Here is a 15,619-nt window from a genome sequence, read left to right on the forward strand (position 1 = left end):
AAGACAGCAAACTGTGCAAATACAAAAAGAAAGAAAGAAAGAAGCAATAAATATCGAGAACATGAGATGAAGAGTCCTTAAAACTGAGTCCATAGGTTGTGGGAACATTTCAGTGAAGTTGAGTGAAATTATCCCCTTTGCTTCAAGAGCCTGACGGATGAGGGGTAATAACTGTTCCTGAACCTGGTGATGTGAATCCTGAGGCTTCTGTACCTTCTTCCTGATGACAGCAGCATTAAGAGAGCATGACCTGGGTGGTGGGGATTCCTGCTGATGGATGCTGATGATGGATTATTATTTGCGACAGTGCTCCATGTAGATGTGCTCAATGGTGAGAAGGGCTTCACCTGTGATGGACTGGACCATATCCACTAATTCTTGTCAGACTTTCTGTTCAAGGGAATTGGTGTTTCCATACCAGACTGTGATGTAGCCAGTCGATATACGCTCCGTCACACATCTATCGAAGTGATAGGTTTCTCACTGAAACCTATCAAATATTGAAAGGCCTAGATAGAGTGGACATGGAGATGAGGTTTCCAATAGTAAGGGAGTCTAGGACCAGAGGGCACAGCATCAGAATACAAGATTGCTCCTTTAGAAAAGGGATAAGGAGAAATTCCTTTAATGAGGGGGTGGTGAGTCTGTGGAATTCATTGCCACAGACAGCTGTGGAGACCAAGGTATTGGTATATTTAAAGAGGAGGTTGATAGGTTCTTGATTACCAAGGGCATCAAAGGTTGCAGTGAGAAGGCAGGTGAGGTGATAAATCAGACACGATGGAATGACAGAGATAACTTGATGGACCAAATGCTCTAATTCTAGTCCCATGTCTTATGATCTCACCAAACGATAACATTGAGTATGATGCATATTGAATGGAGACCCAAGTATCAACCTTACCTGGAAGAAATGGCCACATCAACTCGCCATCTGAAATCCTGAACACTTGGCAAACGATTCCCTTGTTGCAGGGCTGCAGCCTCCAACACTGCTCGTCTTAAAGCAGAATATATAATTGTAGTGGAAACATTAACACATTGTTAATTGGACATGTTAAAAATGCTGGTAAAATACAATCATACAGACACATAACTGATTAAAGAGAGAAAATACACCCTCAAAATACATTTTCATGACTCCACCTGGGGTCAGACAGCAGAAAATCACAACAGGTCTTAAATTCACTCTGGAACATGGGCCCCAACCTGTTTTATGTCATGGGCCAATATTATTAAGCAAGGGGTCTGACAGCCCCAGGTTGGGAACCCTTGCCCCAGAGATTTAAGTATAAAAGCTGGACCATGGGTATTAGGAAAAACACGAAAACAGATTACCTGTGTTCATCTCCCTTCCTCATCAACATTAGTCCTAATTCCACATATCAGACCCATCTGCATTTTCACCTTTACGTCCACTCATCGTGAAATCTTGATATGTGTAGAACTTCACCATGTGACTAGCTAACAGGTAGCTGGCTTACTATCCCCTTCCAAGATGTCATTCCACATTATCAGTAAGTGGTTACCTAAGCCAGAAACCCCATCCTTAAAATTATTAAAATATTATTTACTGAAGTAATCCTCCCTTCCTTAAGCATATCCAAGTAAAGGGCACAGTGAAATGTACAAAAAGGAAACTAGACATAAATACAACGTGCATCAAGCCCTTTTGCAATCTAAAACAAGCACGAGGTGGCAGTATGTGCTGTGAGTGGAGAGATTACCCATTATCCAGCATCCTAAGTGTACAGGAATTACTTGATCTGTGACACTTGCACAGGTCTGACCCAGAGATAAAAACAATATTTCCATTACTAACGATGCCGTTCAGCTCATTGTACTGAAACTTTTGTATAGAATTTTCAAAATGCTAGTTGGTTAAAGAACTGAATGACCACAGACCCTGAAACATATAAGCAGAATTAGGCCAATTGCCCATTGAGACTGGTCTGACACTCAATCACGGCTGATTTATTTTCTTTCTTTCTTTTTTTAATAATTTTTTAAATTGAATTTTCAAATAGGTTACAGAAAGAAAAAAAAATTATCAACCCTTGCCCCCTCCCCCCTGACATATCCCTACAGAAAAAAAAGAGAAGAAAAAAGAAAGAAAGAAAGAAAGGAAGAATGCCTGGATATCGGAAGATCCCCACATGCTCCATGGAGTTCATAATAGCTTTAATATGTATATTTATTTCTTTCCCCAGATAACCAATAATTTTATCTTTGGAGCACCTATATATTTAATCCTATCTTTTGTAAATAAGGGTGCCAAATTTTCAGAAATATTTCATATTTATCTCTTAAATTATAAGTAATTTTTTCAAGTGGAATGCAGCTAAAAATTTCATTCTTCCAATGATCTATGCTTAAGTATGAATCCGATTTCCAAGTAACTGCAATAGCCTTTTTGGCTACTGCCAATGCAATTTTTATGAATTCTTTCTGATATTTATTCAATTTGGATTTCGATTTTATCCCTTCAATATTGCCTAGTAAAAATAATGTTGGATTATGTGGAAGTTGTATTCCAATAATTTGTTCCAGTAAAACTCTTAAATTTGTCCAAAAAGGTTGAATTTTAAAATAAGACCAAGTAGAGTGTAAAAAAGTACCAATTTCTTGATTACATCGGAAGCATTGATAAGATAAATTTGGGTTTAATTTATTTATTTTTTGTGGTGTAATATATAATTGATGTAAAAAATTATATTGCACTAGTCTTAGCCGGACATTTGTTGTATTCCCTAGATTACAATATTTATTCCAAACACTACCAATACAATTACCGCAGAAGTTTTTTCAAGAGTTAAATAAATGTGTGAGGAAATTCCTTTGGAAAGGTAAGATGTCAAGAACATCGTTGGAAAAATTGACATGGAAATTTGACCTAGGAGGGTTACAACTTCCAAACTTTAAAAATTATTATAAAGCAAATCAACTTCGATTTATTGCATCTTTTTTTGATGAAGATAAACCGGCATGGATTAGAATAGAACTAGATAAAATAGGAGAAAATATACCAGAAGATTTTATATATAAGTGGGAATCTAAATGGATACGGGAAAAGACAGAATCTCCTATATTAAAACATTTGACTGATTTATGGAATAAGATAAATGTTGATGATGAGATAAAGAAATCTTTAAAGAGACCTTTAATTCAAAATAAACTTATTCCTTTTACAATGGATAACCAACTTTTATACAACTGGTTTCAAAAAGGGATTAGATATATAGGAGATTGTTTTGAAGGAGGTATATTAAAGTCATTTGATCAATTAAAGAATAAATATAAAATAACAAACAACACTCTTTTTTGTTATTTCTAATTAAGGGCTTATTTAAGAGATAAATTGGGTCAAACAATGTTATTGCCGAAACCTAATGAAATAGAAATATTAATTCAAAAAGGAAAAATTAAAAAAATTATTTCTTGTATGTATAGTTTGATTCAAAAGCAGGCAATTAAACAAGGAATTCATAAGTCAAGACAAAAATGGGAAACTCATTTGAATATTAAATTTGAAGAAACAAATTGGTCAAGACTATGTCTTGACAGTATGATTTATTTTCTTTCTTAACCCAATTCACTTCCCATCTCCCTGTAATCCAGAGGTGTCGAACTCAATTGCACATGGGGCCAAAACTCAAAGCACACTTTAGGTCACGGGCCGAACAGGATAAACATTTATTGAACACACTAAAACTAAACATTTTTTGAACATAAATATGAATAAAAACAGACAGGAATATTATTCCAGAAAAAATAAACTAAAACTTTAAATAACTTAAATATCTTGCTCTCCAGAAAAATATCTCCTGTCAGTATTATACAAGTTAGAAATATGAGCATGCTGCAAAGAAACCCTGAAAATATAAATAAAATTTGTGCTTTTCAGCAAAAGTTAAAACAACAACAAATCAAAACACTCAGTTTTCTTTGCTCTTATGCCGTTTTGTCAGAGCTGGATGCTTGGCATCTTTTCTTGGCAATAAGTTCGTTTAGGTTTGGTATAAGGTTCTGTGTTGTGAAGATTCTCAGGATGGACTGCAGGTGTTCATCAGTGAGACGACTCCTGTGTGATGTTTTGTTAATCTTCATCACTGAGAAAAGCTTCTCACAGATATGTGCTACCAAACATGCACAAGGTTCGAGCCGCATGTAGACAGAGCTGAGGCATTGCTTCAGGAATGGAGCGAATAAACTGTATGGGCTCTGCAGTGTCGTACTTTGCCTTTAGTGTCCCATTACACTGCAGCTCTATCAGCTCCATCTGAATCTGTACAGGTGCAGTTTCCACGTCGACGGCAAATGGGTTGCGAAGCAGCTCGAAATTAATTTTTTGTGCTTCAAAGTCACCAAAGTGCCGTGCGAACTCAGTGCGAAGAATAGCGTTGTATACAGCAACAGACGCTTGACGCGGAAATGTTCCCGGGTAGCCTATCGGCAGCTGTTGTGCTGCATTATGGGATCTGTAGTTTGTGTATTATCAGCGCTTCATATCGCCAGGCCATTAATAATTAAAATAATAGATCTATCTAAAATGATCTCGCGGGCCGGATATAATTGTTCGCCGGGCCGGGGCCTTGTGTTTGACACCTATGCTGTAATCTTTGCTGCCCTTACATATCGAGAACCTATCAACCTCCGCTTTAAATCCACTCTATGAATTGATCTCTCTTTCACATCTACAGAATCTCATGTCTACTACTCTAGCTATGGAATCCCCTATCCTTACTGCAATCCTCTTCTTCCACCTTCTCTTCTGAGCCACAGCGCCAGACACTCGGTTACTGCGGCTGCCCCTCTGATAGGTCATCACCATCCACAGTATCCAAAGCGGTATATTTATTATTATTGAGGCAAACGGCCACAGAGGTACTCTGCACTGGCTGCCCATTTCCTTTCTCTCTCCTGACAGTCACCCGGGTACTTGCCTCCTGAAACTTAGGGGTGACTATCTTCCTGTAGCTCCTATCACCTCCTCACTTCCCGCAAGAGCTGCAGGTCATCGAACTCCAGTTCCTTAACACATTCCCTGAGGAGCTGCAGCTCGGTGTACCAGGAGGCTGGAGGTCTCCCAGAATTCCCACATCTCACACAAAATACTACAACATGCCGTTCTCAGTGCACTAATAGACATAGAATTAAGAAGAAATGACCAGATATACACATATACCCTTATACTGTATATACAGTACTGTACAAAAGTGTTAGTCACATTTAGAAAGCGAAGGTACCTAAGACGTTTGCACAGTGCTACATTTGTCAATGTGGAGCTCTGCGAGAGGGGTGTGGGACAGGTGGCAGAGAGGAATGCCAGGATGGTGGGTTGGGGGAGGGAAGCTGGATGGGTGTGGTAGGGTATGGGAGTGGTGGCAGAGAAGGAGAGCCAGGGGGAGGGAGGTGGTGCGAGTGCATTTTCACCCAGCCCTGAGACACCAGGCAAGGTCATTTGATTTTAAACAATTGGTTTATTGATCATTACAGAATGTCTCTCTGGTGCTTCCCACTCCCTCCCCTCTCCCTTTTCCTTTTCCCAACCCTGAATTCCCTCTCCCTGTCCCCCTTCCCACTCTCAGTCCACAATAGAAACCCACATCAGAATCAGGTTTATCATCACTCACATGTCATGAATTTTTTGGGGGCAGCAGTACAGTGCAATACATAAAATCACTGCAGTGCTGTGCAAAAGTCTTAAGCACCTTAGCTATATGCATGTGCCTAAGACTTTGATGTGTTTTGTGTGTGTGTAATTATATGCATATATAATTTTTCATTATAAATTATGGAGTATTTTACGCCTTGCACTGTACTGTAGCTGCAAAACACCGAATTTCACAACAATAATAAACCTGATTCTGATTACGTTACTCACAGACTTTGAACATGAGGAAGTGATAAACTCACCTGTTCCCAAACACAACACTTGCAAAATCAGAAATAAGCTCCTCTGGAATCCTGAAACAGATCAATATTAGAAGATCATTAAAAGTTGATCAGAACAATGTGGTGCAAAGCATGGGTATTATAGGTCCAGTGTGAAGGGCAAGGGAGTTGTACCTCCATATGCAGGTAGGTGCTAAAACAAGTCTGCAATACAACTTAAGACTCATGAGGAGCACGCTGAAAATTCAAGATGAAAACAGAAAATTCTCGAAGCCCTGCAGATCAATCTAGTACACTGCATTCAGTTTTCGCAATGTGGTCACCTCTACATTGGAAGAACTCAGTGCAAATTCGGGATTGCTTAAGGTTGCTTTCAGTGCACGAGTGTAAAATAAAAGAACAAAATAATTGATGACTGCTTTGTGGGCTCTTGTGTTTACTCACCAAAGGCAGACTACCTGCTGACCACCACTTTATTTTCCAGCCCTGTCCTGTGTGTGCATTCCCCCCTCCCGTATTGTTGTCATGAAGACCAGTATAATGAGGAATAGCACTCTGGGCATGTGCAGTCGTCTAGACTCAGTATTGATTCTGTCCCTCTATCCCTGTCACTTTCTATTACGCTCTATCTATTACCCCCATTACTGCACTGCACTTTCAGCCACTTTTTAAAATGTTATTAACGTTGTAAATGCATGCTGCTATTTATGCACAAATTTATTCCATATCTGTACCTCCAAGTTTATTTTTTTAATAATTCTCTGTACTTTTTAATTGATGAATGTTGTCTTTAGTTGCATGTCGTGCCCTGACCAACACAACACAGCAAATTCCCCGTCCAGGTAAATGGATATGGCAAAGAAAGCTGATCGTTGATTCTTGACGCAGCAGCCAGTTTATGCACAGTGAGTTCTTTAGCCAAGCATGAAACTCTCGTAGTCTGGAAGTTAGAAAATGTTATCCCATTATTTTAAAAGGGCAGTAAAAACAAGTCAGGAAACTACAGACCAGGGAGGCTATCCCGCTGTTATAGGTATGTTACTGGAGGGGATTCCGAGGAACAGGATATCCCATTTTTTATAATACTGTTTACATTATAACTCTGTGATACAGCAGTGATGAAGCGAGGCTCAGGAGGGTCAACAGGCAGCAGACTGAAGAGGCAGAAAAGGGCAGCTTTTGGCTGTGGCTGAGGAGGAAGGACAGAAATTGGGGGGCTGACTAATCCCACTGAAAGCTTCAGGGGTGTCAGGGAAACGTCCCTGGGACTGCTCAGCCACCAGGAGATGTACCAGGGCCAAGGGAGTGAAACGTCACTGAGCAGTGGTCTCTGGCTGATGACCTGCAGCTGACCTGAGGGCACTGTTGGACGTGAGACAGGCAGCAATGCCGAGCAAGAAGCAACATCTTCCAATAAACCTCATTAACTGCTAGCAGGTATTTATGCACCTTTTATTCCACATTTGTACTTTAACCTCTAACTTTATTTTTTTATATCATTCTTTATAATTGTTAAATGTTTTTCGTTGTATGTCTTGCCCTGACTAACACACCACAGCAAATTCCTAATGCATGAAATTATTGTATATGGCGAATAAAACTGATTTTTGACTATAAATTCTTGAATTCTAAAATTCCTTGAAATACATCGGAATGGACCAGGCCACCCATCTGTAATTGTGGTTCCGTTTTTCCTTTCCTCGCCCTTTGCAATGTCTCAGCATGTTTGTCCTGCATTTTTCAATTTTTACTCATATTCTCACCCTCTAACTGGAATTGGTATATTATTGTTACATGTACCAAGCCAGAGTGAAAGCATTCTCTTCACACAGATCAATTCATTACACACTCCATTGAGATAATACAAAGTAAAACAAACAATAACAGAATGCAGAATAAAGTGTAACCGTTTGAGAGGAAGTGCAATGCAGGTAGGCAATAAGATGCAAGATCAAAATGAGCTAGCCAGCCGGTGGTGTAGTGGCATCAGTGCAGGACTTCGAGGTGAGTTGTCCCAGGTTCAGCTCTTGCCAGATCCATCTGTGCTGGGTTGAGCATCAAGCTAGTAACTCAGCCTCATAAACAACACACAAAATGCTAAATAAACAGCAACCTGATGGATGAAGATTGATTTCTCTAACTTCTCATAATTCCTCCCTCTTCCCCTTCTCTTTTTCCATTCCCCATTCAGGTTCCCCTCTCACCCTTTCTCTCCTCCTCACTTGCCCTTCAACTCCCAGTGGTTCCCCTCGTCATTCCCTTTTTTCTATGGTCCACTCTCCTGCCCTATCAGATTCTTCCTTCTTCAGCTCTTTGCCTCTTCCACCTATCATATCTCAGCTTCTCATATCATCCTCCCTCCCCTACCCACCCATATTCCCCCTCACCTGGCTTCATCTGTCACCTTCCATTCCCCTCCCCACCTTCTGATTTCTTTCAGATTCCAGTATCTGCAGTTGCATTTGTTTTCCAAGTTTAGATGCAGAACTGGTTTTAAGGAAGTCAGAAAGGGAAGGCCTGTGGTCAATGCACAGAATAGTTCGGCACGGGTGAGATGATTCGAAGGGCCTGTTTCTGTGCTGTACTTTCCTATGACTCCATGAGTAACTAAAGCCATAGATCTACATGGAGTCCTCTTGTACAATGACACCTTATTTGTATTAATATTTAATGAGCTTTTTCAAAATAAAGCCCAACACTCTGAATCCACTACACTGACCAACTGCAGTTGATATCAGCTCGTGAACTTGGCCTCACAATCCCACGCAATGAGCTCCTGATTGCAAATAAACCAGATGAATTTTCAACAACATATCAAGTACTCTCCCGAGAGAGAGCGGGGAAATGTGAAAAGCTGTTATACTGCCCTTTCTGCAGAAATACTCCAGTTGCTAATTTATTTTTAAAGGCTTATTTTTCTCCACACACAAAAAAAACAAGTTTTTGAACTGACCTAGGACATAGCACTTCCAAATTTACAGGATCACTCCATGGCATGAAGCAACTGTTTCCACTGAGAAACACACACAAAATGCTGGAGGAACTCAGCAGGTCAAGCAGCATTTACAGAGAGGAATAAAGAGTCAATGTTTCAGGCCAAGACCTTTCATCTGGCCTCAACATTTTGTGTGTGTCACTCTGTCTTTCCAGCATCTGCAGAATTGCTTGTACTTATGTTTCTATGAGAGGAAGGTCGGTAACTAGGCCTCCCAGGTTAAAGACTCAAAGGAATAATGAGGAGACTACTTCTTTGTAAACACATCAAGTTGTTATGATCTGTAAAGGAGGGTGGAATCAGATTCACCAACAGTTTCAAAAATTGTTTGTGTAAACTCTCTGAAGACTAAGGGGGAAAGATCGGTGGCCTGTATTAGGACCTGACTTTAGATGTCATCTGAAAAGGCTCAAAAAGTTAACTGGACTGGCTCAAGAAAAACAGTTTTGTTGTGATACACATCAGCTTCCGAGGTTTAGACACTCTAACTCCCCAGAGTATGGATAGCTGGTGCAGCCCCTTTAAAGATTCAGGACAGTCCCGCTAATTGGCAATCGTGTTTCGGGCACCAAGGATTGAGTATTTAAGGAGCACCTGAAATGAGGTACAGTGCTCAATCGTAAATCTACTCGTGATTTCATCTAGTGTTTGTTTTGTGCTCAGATTATCGATCCAGTTTGAAACTGTGTCTTGATCCTTGGCTCGGATACGCCAGCATTAGGGTCCAAGCCATCCTCGTCAAGGACTCCCGTCACAGTACAATTGAGCCAACACAGACCAGCAGAGTATCAGAGCCTTTTGTCACCTGTGGCTAGCCACAGCGAGAAAACTTCAAGACAGAGCAGGGAGATACACGAACTTCAGGTCCCATGTGTCAATTATTGCAGGAGGGAAGGCAAAGTCGCTCAGGTGAGGCTGTCAGTCATTCTGCAGAGCCAGTCCATCTTCTGACCCTGGAGAAATTTGACGGTGACCCGGGTTCTTGCCACGGCTTTCTCATCCAGTGCTCATTAGTGTTTGAACTCCAGCCATTCCTATTCCCGTTAGGTGATCTTCATTATCTCTCCTCTGGCTGGAAGAGCCCTGGCTTGGGCCACCATGAATCGGGAATGTAGGTCAGAGAATTGCTTGGATTTGGAGGAATTTATGGCCACCATGAGGAAGGTGTTCCATCACTCTGCCAGAGTCAGCCATGTCTCAGCAGGGTGGAGGTCAGCAGCTGACTACATGATTGAATTTCAGACATTGGCCTAAGAGAGTGGTTGGAACAGGGAGACCTTGACGATGCTATACTGCCACGGATTCCAAGAGGAACTGAAGGATGCCCTCACTTTGGGAGAACCAGTCGAGGTTTTAGAACCTCTGATCGACCAGTCCATTCATCTAGATAATCATCTGGCAGAGGATAAGAGGAACTACATCAAGAGATCGAAGAGGGTTAGCCTGAGCCCAAACTCAATACATTGTAGTTCCACCCCCCGATCTCAGACTATGATCAGCCCTCCTCCTGCTCAGGATCCTGTCAAGCCCATGCAAACTGGCCGCATAAGAATCTCTGTTGATGAGAGGGTCCGGTGTCAGAGTTGAGGTTGTTGCCTCTACTGCGGGAAAGCAGTTCACCTACGGGGTGAATGTTCGAAGCTGGAGGTGTTGGGAGGACTGTGACAGTAGCAGCCACCACCCCAACCTCACGGATTTTGGTGTCACACTGAGGGCGGAGATCTCCTGGGTATGAACTGATGAGAGGTGAATACTTTTTTGGACTCTGGAGCAGGGGAAAATCTGCTGGACTTGGGCTCAGCATACCTCTGGGAGAGTTGAGTCAGTCCTTCCCTGGAACTGTCTTGGGTGGCTGCCCGCTAGGTTCTGGGTAGATCCAGCAACATACTGCGATGTTGTAGATGAGGATAGGGGATCATGTGAAAGACATTAGTTTCTACATTATTGACTCGCCACTCATACCCCTGATCTGTCCATAGACTGGAGGGAGGGGAGAATCACTGCTTGGTCCACACATTGTCAGAGGGTTTGTTTTCAGCCTGATGTCCAAACTCCAGACTCTCCTGACCAGAAGTCAACGAGGGGAAAGACTTCTGCTCAGAATCATCTGGAACCTTCAGGAAATCTAGTCCTCCCTTCAAGAGAAGATGAGCTGGTTCCAGCCAATAGGTCTGTGTGAGTCCTGACGTAGTCCAGTCAGGGGTGCTGTGGAATGAAATCTCTAGTTCAGGAGCAAACCAAGGAGGTACCTAAGCCAAAAGGTTCCAATTGCCAGGTCCCGTCTAAGGGGAAGGCTCCAAGTTGGAGTTCCTTGGAACCTAGTCCCAGGAGCACAAGGGCTTTTTGTTGCAGCTCACTGCTGATGTCTGAGGATACAGACAAGGATTTCAACTGTGATTTGGCTTCTGTTTTCACTAAAGACTCTTGTGGACCTATGGGGGTGACTCTGGGGTCTACTGAATCACCCCCACTACTGACAGAGTTTCAGAAATCATCCCCGGAGGAAGGTTTGGGGGTCCACGCAGCACACAAGCCAGTAGAAATCCCTTCCATCTACAAGGATTTTGAAGATGTTTTCAGCAAAGGAAAGGCCTCAACTCTTCCACTGCACCAATCCCACATCTGTGCAATAAATCTATCGACAGGTACGTGTCCTCCGCAGGGTCAACTATACAAGAGGGAAGTGCTGTGGAAGAGTATATTAAAAAGACTCTTGCCCTGGGATTAATTTGGGCCTCCACTCTCCAGCTGGCACTGGCTTTTTCTCCGTATAGTAGGAGGACGGGAGTCTGCGACCTGGCATTGATTATAGAGGGTTGAATTGCGTAACAGTCAAGAATGGTTACCCACTCCCACTCATGAACACTGCTTTCGAGATTCTTCAAGGGGCAAGAATCTTCTCAAAGCTGGGTTTGCAAAGTGCAGACATCCTCATTTGCATAAAGGAGGTGATGGGTGGAAGATGCATTCAACACACCAACGGGGCCCCATGAGTACCTCGTCATGCCCTTCAGCCTTGTGAACACGCCAGCAGATTCCCAGGCCTTTGTAAATGATGTGCTCCAGGATGCTCTCCATTAGTACACTTCCGTCTACTTGGATGATGTCCTAATTTTCTCAAAGTCCATGCCCCACATCAGAGATATCCTTAAGAGGCTTCTGTATCATGCACTTAACATAAAGCTGGAGAAGTCTGAATTTCACATAGACACTATTTCTTTTTTTGGGCTTCACCATCTTTTCATCTCTAATGGCAATCTCAAGATGGACCCTAGTTAAGATACAGGCAGTTAGAGATTGGCCACCACCATCCAGTGTGAAGCAGGTCCAATAAGTCTCGGGATTTGCCGACTTTTATCAGGAATTTCAGCTCAGTAGCAGCTCCGCTGATGGCACTATTTACGAGATCCATGGCTCCTTTTGTTTGGACTGGACTAGTGAGGAGGAGGCTGCATTCACAGTGCTCAAATGGTGTTTCACGACAGCTCCCATTTTGGCCACACCTAACCTGGACCTTCCCTTCATCTTGGAAGTGAACGTATTGGACGTCAGAGTGGGTGCAGTGTTGTCTCAACAGACACCTTCAGACAATAATCTGCATCCATGTGCATTCTTTTGCAGGTGACTCTCCCCAGCAGAGACGACTTAAAACATTGGGAATAGAAAGCTGCTCGCAGTCAAGTTGGTTCTGAAGGAATGGTATCACTGGCTCGAGGGGATCAAGAAGACTTTTATCTTATGGACGGACAACAAGAACCTGGCTTACATTCAGGAGGCCAAGAGACTGAATTCCAGGCAGGCCAGGTGGTCTCTTTTCTTTAGCCGTTTTAATTTCATCCTGACCTGTTGATTGGGATCCAAGAAACGGAAGCCAGATGCCTTGTCCCATCAGTTTGAAGACCCGAATGAAAACAGCAGCCTACCACCATTTTGCCCCAAGCCAAGGTGATAGCCCCAATTTGTTGGGGATTAACATACTTATTCGCAACAAATAAGTTGCGAATAAGTTGTGTGTCTGTCTGTCTGATATGTGTGTGTCTGTGTGGTCTGTCTGTGTTGTGTGTGTGTGTGTGACTGTGTGTCTGTCTGTGTGTGTGTGTGTGTGTGTGTGTGTGTGTGTCTGTCTGTCTGTGTAGTATGTGTGTCTGTCTGTCTGTGTAGCGTGTGTGTCTGTCTGTCTGTGTAGCGTGTGTGTCTCTCTGTCTGTGTGTGTCTCTCTCTGACGTAAGGCTAGATTCCTCAGAATGGCCCTCTGGCTCGGCTGTTCGTTTCTAGTCCCGTCCAGTCTCAGGTTCTTCAGTTGGAAAATACAATGAGATTGACCTCACCCAGGGATTTTCAGGGCCCACGAGTTAATTAAAAGAATTTATTGGTAGCCTGGAGTGGCAAGGAGGTCAATCAGTACGTACTGGCATGCCAGATGTGTGCCCAGAACAAGGAGCCTCGCACCCAACCTCAAGAGCTCCTTCTCCCTCTACTTGTTCCAGAAAGACCATGGGCTCACATCTCCATAGACTTTGCCATGGGACTTTCTCCTTCCAAGGGGAAGACCTTTATCTTGGTAATTGTGGATCATTTTTCAAAGGCCTGCAAATTCATTGCCTTGGACAGACTTCCATCTGTGATAGAGATGGCCAAGATTGTCCTGCAGCAGATCTTCAGGATCCATGGTATTCCGGTGGATATTGTGTCGAACTGCAGTCTGCAATTTGCTCCACATTTCTGGAGGGTGCTTTGCAAGCTGATTGGGGCAACAGTGAGTATTTCCCCTGGGTTTCAGCCGCAGTCCGATGCTCAGACAGAGTGGGTGAAACAAGAACTGGGATGTATACCCAGATGCCTGGCCTCTGAAAGACCAAACGAGTGGAGCGACACCAGTTGCTGTGGGCAGAGGTCATCAACAGCACTTCATGGCATTCAGCACATGGAATGTTTCCTTTCAAATGCCAATTTGGGTATTCTCCACCACCCTTCCCAAAGCAGGAGGCAGAGGTTGAAGTTCCTGCGGCTCAAGATTTTGTCCAGCGCTGCAAGAGAGATGGGCTAGGGCAAGGGAGATTTTGTTAGGCTCTACTCGGTAGACTGAAGTAAAGACTAACCTCGAGAGAAGACAGGAACTAGTTTTGCAGCCTGGGCAACTAGGCTGTCGACTCAGGATTTGACTCCCTGAGTGGAGCCCAGAAAACTGGCACCCAAGTTCATTGGACCCTTTAAGAATCTCAGGAAAGTAAACCCAGTGGCTTACACCTTGCAGCTCCCCAAGACCCTCAAGATCAATCTTACTTTCCACGTTTCCAAGTTAAAGCCTGTAAACACAGGCCCGTTAGCTCATCACCATCAGCCCTGCCGCCACCCAGGTTTGTTGATGGGGAGCAGGTTTTCGCAGTGAGAAGAACTCTGGAGTCACGTACTGTTCGAGGTGGTTCAGCAGTACCTTGTGGACTGGGAATGATTCAGACAGAGAAGAGATGCTGGGTACCTGAAAGAGACAGCTTGGATCTGGCTCTCATCCACAACTACAATCACTGTCTCTCGGAGCAGCCAGAGCCGACAGGAGTTGGCCATAGAGGAGGGCCGCATCCACCTGCACCAGCTTCCGAGGTTTAGACACCCTAACTCTTCAGAGTATGGATAGCTCGTGCGGCCCCTGTAAAGATTCAGGACAGTCCCATCATATGGCAATCTTGTTTTGGGCACCAAGAATTGAGCATTTAAAGAGCACCTGAACTTGTGCTCAGATTCTTGATCCAGTTTGAAACCACATCTCGATCCTCACCTCAGATATTCCAGCATTTGGGTCCAAGCCATCCTCATAGAGGACTCTCATCACAAGTTTATTACCATTAAATCCCAATTCAGCTCCTGAAGTACAATTTTAAATTTTTTTTTAAATTTTGAGATACAGAATGGTAACAGGCCCTTCCGGCCAAAAGAGTCCGTGCCGCACTGTTACACTAAAGTGACTAATTAATCTACTAACTGATATGGGATGGGTGAAGAAGTGGAAACACCCAGGGGAAACCCACAGACAGTATGTACGAATTCCTTCCAGACAGCAGCAGGAATTAAACTTCGATCGTGGCTGCTGTAAAGAGTTATGCTAAATACTGTGTGACCGGGCAACCTTGCTGTCTATCTTCTGCTTTTATTTTAGATTTGGAGCATGCAGAATTTTTTTTTTTTTGGTTATATATTTTACTTTAGGCCGGCCTGTGGTGTAGTGGTACCCTCACCAGACTTCAAGGCAAGCGATCCTGGGTTTGAATCTGGCCAACTCCTGCACGCTTTCCATCCGTGTTGGGTTGAGCATTGAGCTAGCAACTTGGCTTGTAAAAGACAGATGAAAAATGCTAAAGAAATAACAAGGTTGCTGCCAATTCAGGGAAACCTTTTAAATCATAGAGAGTTTGGAAAGATATTTTACGATTTCTTGTCTGGTAATGTACTGAAGTAAGCTAAACATGTAACTCAGTGTTAAATGCACATATATGCACATAAATGCAGGAAGGCACAGAGTCCACTGTACTTCCTTAGAAGGTTGGCGTCATTCAATGTCTGTAGTGAGATGCTGAAGATGTTCTATAGGTCAGTTGTGGAGAGCGCCCTCTTCTTTGTGGTGGTGTGTTGGGGAGGAAGCATTAAGAAGAGGGACGCCTCACGTCTTAATAAGCTGGTAAGGAAGGCGGGCTCTGTCGTGGGCAAAGTACTGGAGAGTTTAACATCGGTAGC

At 43.1% G+C, this 15,619-nt stretch overlaps 1 protein-coding gene across 2 annotated transcripts in view; it reads right to left on the minus strand.

The window, feature by feature from the left end:
• The window catches only part of commd5 (COMM domain containing 5), a 64,587-nt gene that overhangs the window by 30,843 nt on the left and 18,125 nt on the right, over positions 1-15,619 (minus strand). For both annotated transcript variants that reach the window (XM_073057799.1, XM_073057801.1), the window contains exons 5-6: positions 5,917-5,967; positions 905-1,000 (exon numbers count right to left, since the gene is read on the minus strand). In XM_073057799.1, coding sequence (XP_072913900.1) covers positions 905-1,000; positions 5,917-5,967 — 147 coding nt within the window. The remainder of the gene's footprint in view (positions 1-904; positions 1,001-5,916; positions 5,968-15,619) is intronic.

Source organism: Hemitrygon akajei, chromosome 10 (assembly GCF_048418815.1).
Source record: "Hemitrygon akajei chromosome 10, sHemAka1.3, whole genome shotgun sequence".
Taxonomy (NCBI): domain Eukaryota; kingdom Metazoa; phylum Chordata; class Chondrichthyes; order Myliobatiformes; family Dasyatidae; genus Hemitrygon; species Hemitrygon akajei.